Genomic DNA, 6,282 nt, shown 5'->3' with positions numbered 1-6,282 from the left:
ACAACATCTAAAAGCCTATTTAGTTTCCAATTAGGGCCTGTTTGGATTGGCTTTTGGCTTATGACTTATAAGCCAAAAGCCATAAGTTAGGATTTCTAACTTATGACTTTTGGCTTATTTTTGTTATTTTGGCTTTAAAATAAGTGCTTATAAGCACTTTTTAACTTTACCCAAACACTTCAAAACTGCTTAAAAGCTATTTTGACTAAAAAGCACCTAAAATAAGTCAATCCAAACGGGAACTTACTCTCTATTCTTGTGGAAGAAGGGCAATCTCAATTTCTTGAAGTGACTTTCCCTTTGTTTCCATCACATTCCTCTTTACAAATACCACGGCCATCACGCAGAAGGTGCCAAATATGGAGTATAATAGGTGTGGCCCAAGTTGGTCGAGCAAACGCAAGAACATCAGTCCAACAAAAAAGTTAACCACCTAAAGAAAGCACCATAGACAATTAAGAAAAGCAGTTGTATTGACTTCTAAGCTCTCATTTTTTTTTTCAACTCCTTCACTTCCCTAACTCAATAATTGAACAATGGCGTAATCAATCAGCTGAAGAGAGGTCGGATACCAGTTGTAAACAGAAAAATGGAGAATTTGATGAGACTAATTTACCCAGTGAACTGACATACAAAATGCCATAGCTTTAGCCCTAATTCGACTGGGTAATATTTCTGGGAGGAGGAGACCAGGAACTGGACCAGCTCCAACAGCAAATGTCAAGACAAACCTGCATAACGAAGTTTCAAATAGATACATACATCTTGTTCAGTATTTTAATATATGCTTCCATTACTAAATTAAAGAGGAAGGATAAACTTATCTGGTCACACTAACAAGGTAAACTTGGAAAGAAAAAAAAAAACTCAGATTATTTTCATGTTACCAGTCCTATTCTACCATAGAAAAGACAAGAAGACTGCAAGTAATGTTGCAAGTAAAGCCTACAGGTATTACAAGCTGCTAGTCATCCGTTGGGTCCTTAGGAAGGGAGTGAAGGATACAAATTTGTGCAACCAGGTGAAAACATGACCCCAGATTATCGACTTTCAAACAACCAAGAGTGCAAATGTGTTTTTAGTTCACATGTACTTTACTATTAAAAGTTGATTTATTGAGTTTATCCTTTGGACTGCTAGATGTGGGTGCTAATAAGAAATGTTATAACAAAGTAACGATTTCATCATAGATACTGCTCCATATTCTAGCACTGGCATCAACCTGTACAAATCAAATCATCTGTAAGAATTCTAAGTCAAGGAACTACTCACAGCAGCATGCCACCAACAGAAAAGTAAAAAGCTCCATAATTTGATGCAATCCCACTTGAAGCAAACGCTTGAAGGGCCATGGCCAAAGCCTAAATAATTCAATTCCCCAAACATGTCAAATTTCAGATAATCCAACTACTACAAATAGTCTAAAGATAAATAGAAATGTCTTTATCACTAAATTTGCCAATATAAGGTCTAAGTATGAATAAAATGAGGGAGAGAGGGATGTTTCAGAAAATGAATTCATATACTGAGCAACATATGTTCTCTTTTTCTTCTGCAGAAGTAACTGAATGTATTAACAAAAGTAGCACCCAGGAATGGCCTTAAATTAGAAAATGCAACACATGGCCCCTAGGAAGAATTCTAGGATTGCGTCAAATTAGCTCATTTCCACCGTCTTTATATCCTTCCAACAAACAAGTAACTGAACTTGCCTCTAAGAACCCGAGACGGGAATGTAAATAGAAGACATTCCCTGGAAAGCCTCACAACCTGGTTGTCAGCTTAACAATTATGACATTAGAGAAATTGAAAGATTCATCTCAATACATATTTTTCCTTGAGCTTAATGCAATATTTTAGGCATGAAGTTTCGTTCCAAGTATTAATGATCCCAGTGCAAGCAGGTATTTAATAAGTAAGATACATTACCATTCCAAAGAAGCTCCAATGAAGGAGGACTTTCCTTCCTAATTTGTCCATCAGAACCAAGGCCACAATTGACCCTGGAAAACCGTGGAGAGGAACAGAAGGTTAGCTACAGACATTGGACCAATTTCGAGAAACTTAAGAACACAGGGGAAGATAGAAGAGAGGAACACAACCCGAGGATGTTCACTAGTCTGTACCTGTCAAGTTTGCAATCCCAATAAAAACATTTGCCAGGTTCGAGGATACTCCCGCACGTCTAAATACAGTTGAAGAGAAATAAAACACAGCATTTATTCCAGATAGCTGTTGTAAAGCAAATAGGGTTGCCCCAATAAAAACAACTGCAAAAGGAGTAAGTAAATGACAATGGACTTGGAAAGTTTATAATGGATTAAGAGAACAGACAAAGAAGATTCTGTTCGTGGCAATGCTACAGATGTCAAAATTTCATCAACATAAAAAACTATTAACTCTGGGATTGTAAATAAGGGAACTGTATAACTAAACCAGAAATTCACTATCTTTACCTCTAGAATGCCGTCCATTGAGCAATTCAGAGATTTTAACACTTTCAGTTTCGTCCCCTCTATCCGACTTTGAAAGCTCTAGCATTGCACTTTTAACATGTGAACTTCCTAGAAGCCTCTCAAACTCGAATTCAGCCTCAGCAAGTTTTCCTCGCTGCAGATAACAGAAAATTAAGCAACTAAATTAATCGACTAGCAGGATAGAGCCAATTGATCCTCGTCTTTACTAATATCATCCCTTAGCTTATGGTATTTAGTGAATCAGCCAGCAAAATTTTCAGTGCCAAAGAAATTTACTTTATTAGATTTATATATTTACATATGACAGCTATAGCAACCTAGAAATGAGTCGGAGGTTACAAATTGCAGAGTAATCATCTTAAAGGTGCAAGAGGCCCATAAAATAGAATACCTTATATAGCCAATGAGGGGACTCAACACAAAACATCATAGCAAGTGCAAGTATTGCAGCAGGAATAGTAGACACCCAAAAACATACACGCCACCTGTACATATCAGAACGCATAATGAGCTCAGATACAACTTCATTGTTTACACGAGACAAGTCATCTACAAAAGCTTCTCCACTAGATACACTATCTATCTTACCAACCCACTATATTCTTGACAGGGATCCCTATAACAAGAGCTGCCATCAGCCCAAGACATGTTGCTATTTGAATCAAACTCCCGTAAGTACCCCTCACATGAGCAGGAGAAACCTGCATCAACATCAAGAGTTATAACAGAATTTGAGAAGGAATAAAATAACTACAAGCATCAGGCCCTAAAGCTAACAGTAGTTTCACCTCTGCAACGTAAAGAGAAGCAACCGGAGGACCCACGCCCAATCCTAATCCCACTAAAAATCTTCCTGCGAGCATGCCTGCTAGAGTTTTGGCAGTTGCACTGGAAAATAAATTTGTCAGTAACAGTGCAATGACTTTAAGAAAAAAGGAGAATCATAGGAAATCTGATACCAGAACCATGAGAAGGAAAGCACAATTCTGTTACTTTTAATGCGACAAGCGAAGCATCTTTTCAAAATCCTCAAACAAGATCAACAGAAGTAAGGAACTTCCATAAAAGCAATTTCAACCAGAAGATAAATGACAAAAAGAAAAGAAGAGAAACTTCAATTCCCAAGAAAAGGGTGCTGGAGAAATTTTTTGTGATTTTAAGTTTTCCAGACCAACTACTAAGATTTCAATCTCACAAGCATACGCTATCCTGTCAACAACAAGTCTCCCTCTTACTCAAACAAGCCTTTAAACTATGTACATAGCATTATATACTGTAATTTTTAATTACCTAAAAAGGCATACTTGAGATTTCAGAACACAACATTCAGTTATTCAAATTTGCCAGAAATAAATTCATACATTAAATCAATACCTCTATTAGCTATTTTCAAGTGAACTACAAAGGCTTCTCCAGAATACCTTCATAATGATCACTACCTAGCGTAAACATACCATCTAATCAACAAATATACACTAAGACACCTGAATATAAATGCACATAACCAAACAAACTACAATGTGGAACTTTAAATGTAAAAAAGGGCAGCTTGGTTCACTAAGCTCCCACTATGCGCAGGGTCCAGAGAAGGGCTGGACCACAAGGGTCTATTGCACATAGTCTTACCCTGCATTTGTGGAAGAGGCTGTTAACGACTTGAACCCATGACCTCCTGGTTACATGGAAACAACTTTACCAAATACGCCAAGGTTCCCCTTCAAAGCGAAACTTCTTAATGTAAGAGGAATAACCCTTTTTCCCCGTATTATACTCAATGGTTCATGTACATGTTTCTTAAGTCACTACTGCACACTTAAGTGTATACCACATAGAAGCTATATGGTCTTCGGGTGCAACAACGTTAGAAAAACTAGACATTTGTCATAACCAAGAAGACTTGAATGCAAAATGAAGAGTTGAGCATAGTGTGTTTGATGAACAAAAATTTACATTAGAACTATGGTTACCCAGATTGATAGTGAGGAAAATGGACAAAAGAAAAATAGGCCACAAATTGCCCTACTTCCATAGATGCAATCATGCTCATGGGTCTTTCTGGGACATCTTTTTATCTCTTTACTGTCATTAAATGAAGATGTAGTAGTTTCTTTCCACGTGTCTTGTAATGCAAATACTCTTTTCTTTTTTCCATTGTGGTGGTGTCAGAGGAAAATCTCTCAGGCAGAATCCTTCTTAAGAAGATACCCACGTAACTTTACACAGGCCTTCCCTAAATCATGGGACCTCTTTTCTTCTCATAAACTCTTCAGTGCACTGACTTTCTAATAAATCTTTATCAGGAACATTATCAAAAACAGCCTTCCTTAGAAGAAGTGCCTGTAAGACCCAAAATATATCTTAATGCAAAAAGGAGTGTGGCAATTTCTCTCAACACATAGTAATGACTCTGAATTCAGCCATCCTTCTATATTCCAAGTAAAACACAAATAAAGAGACTATATTAGCAAAGACAACAAACGCGTTGATAAGAGAAACAACCTTTAGTTTACCACCCAAACCATGGATATAGAGATAAGCATAGTAGGACATTTGGATATTACCATAAAGAAGCACCCATAAGCATAGGCAATGAGCACAACTGAAAGGCTCGACGACGGCCAACTCCATCAGCAATCCAACCACTTATCAAGGATCCAGCAAAGGCAGCTGCCAGACAAGTACTCACCACCAGACCTTCATTCACAGGAAAATATAAAACTTAGAATTCAAAAAAAAAAAAGAAATGACATATATTCCAAAAGAATACAATGCAGGTACCTTCCGCCAATGTATCCCCGCTGAAGCCAAGATCAACTGAAATACTTTCAAGTGGTTCATTCACTACCCTGCAGAAGACACAGGGAATGAGACAATTTCTTTTCAATCAAGGAGAAAATCTCTGAAAATAATCTCCAGATCTAACCGAAGATAATGCACAATTTTATAGAAAGAACATTGCAGAGAAAAGAGTATAATTTCCAGAACTAACCCAAGATGATAGCCAAACAGAAATGCAACTATTGTTGCCACGAGTACATGTGGACACGAATACTTCCAAGAGGGATTTGTCATCTCTTTCTCTACACCATTCTGAAGAGCATCTAAGTTGAAATTCAAGAATTTCAAAGAATGTTAGAGAACGAATCAAAATAAGTGAGAGATATATGATAAGAGATTTTTCTAGCTCTGTTTTTCTCTTTTCCTTTTTCATTCCAGTTATATTGATGGTGCATAGGAAATGCAGTCAATCAGAATACTAACACATACTGAGAATTCTTGAAAGTTGTACCCAACGGATCGAAGGAACTGAATATTACCTTGGTGAATGATTCTCTTTATATATAATTAAAAAAAAAGATAGAGAGCTAGTTACAAGAGAGTTGACCCACCTGAATCAGCTTCAACATCAGCATTCATGGAATCTCTGGATGTCATGCGCTTATACATTGAGGGTGAAGCACTCAAGTGTCCCCACATACCACAACTGAGCTGTTAAAGAGAACCAGAATCACTCAGTGTCACATAACCTTTAAGAAACCGTTTTAGATGTTAAAATAAAAGAGATCCAATCAATTTTAAGTCCAGAGAATAAATTGTTCTAAAATACTAAAGGACAGGAGAATCACATCTAATGAAGTACATACCACTAACAACTGCAAAGCCAAAGTTAGCAAAATTTAGTAAAGGTTTAAGAAATGTGAAAAACAATCAGAATTACATTTAAGATGCCAAGTGCTTATTTCGTTTGCACTAGTATGGCCTAGCAATAAAGGCTTTAATAAATATAGTATTATCATATACCAAA

At 36.9% G+C, this 6,282-nt stretch overlaps 1 protein-coding gene across 1 annotated transcript; it reads right to left on the bottom strand.

The window, feature by feature from the left end:
* Nucleotides 1–239: 239 nt before the first annotated feature.
* LOC125809949 (probable plastidic glucose transporter 2) lies at nt 240–5,961 on the bottom strand. Its single transcript, XM_049489485.1, has 13 exons — nt 5,867–5,961; nt 5,467–5,578; nt 5,256–5,323; nt 5,039–5,171; nt 3,266–3,365; nt 3,066–3,178; nt 2,869–2,962; nt 2,457–2,610; nt 2,127–2,270; nt 1,930–2,003; nt 1,273–1,361; nt 617–731; nt 240–433 (listed from the first exon to the last, which is right to left on the bottom strand). The coding sequence occupies exons 1-13, from the start codon at nt 5,952–5,954 to the stop codon at nt 251–253; spliced, it is 1,467 nt and encodes a 488-aa protein (XP_049345442.1). The 5' UTR covers nt 5,955–5,961; the 3' UTR covers nt 240–250.
* Nucleotides 5,962–6,282: the final 321 nt, after the last annotated feature.

This window comes from Solanum verrucosum, unplaced genomic scaffold (assembly GCF_900185275.1).
Source record: "Solanum verrucosum unplaced genomic scaffold, falcon-dt-bn FXZP01000257.1, whole genome shotgun sequence".
Taxonomy (NCBI): Eukaryota; Viridiplantae; Streptophyta; class Magnoliopsida; order Solanales; family Solanaceae; genus Solanum; species Solanum verrucosum.
The sequence above is the reverse complement of the archived record's forward strand: the minus strand, read 5'-3'. Positions and strand labels throughout refer to the sequence as shown.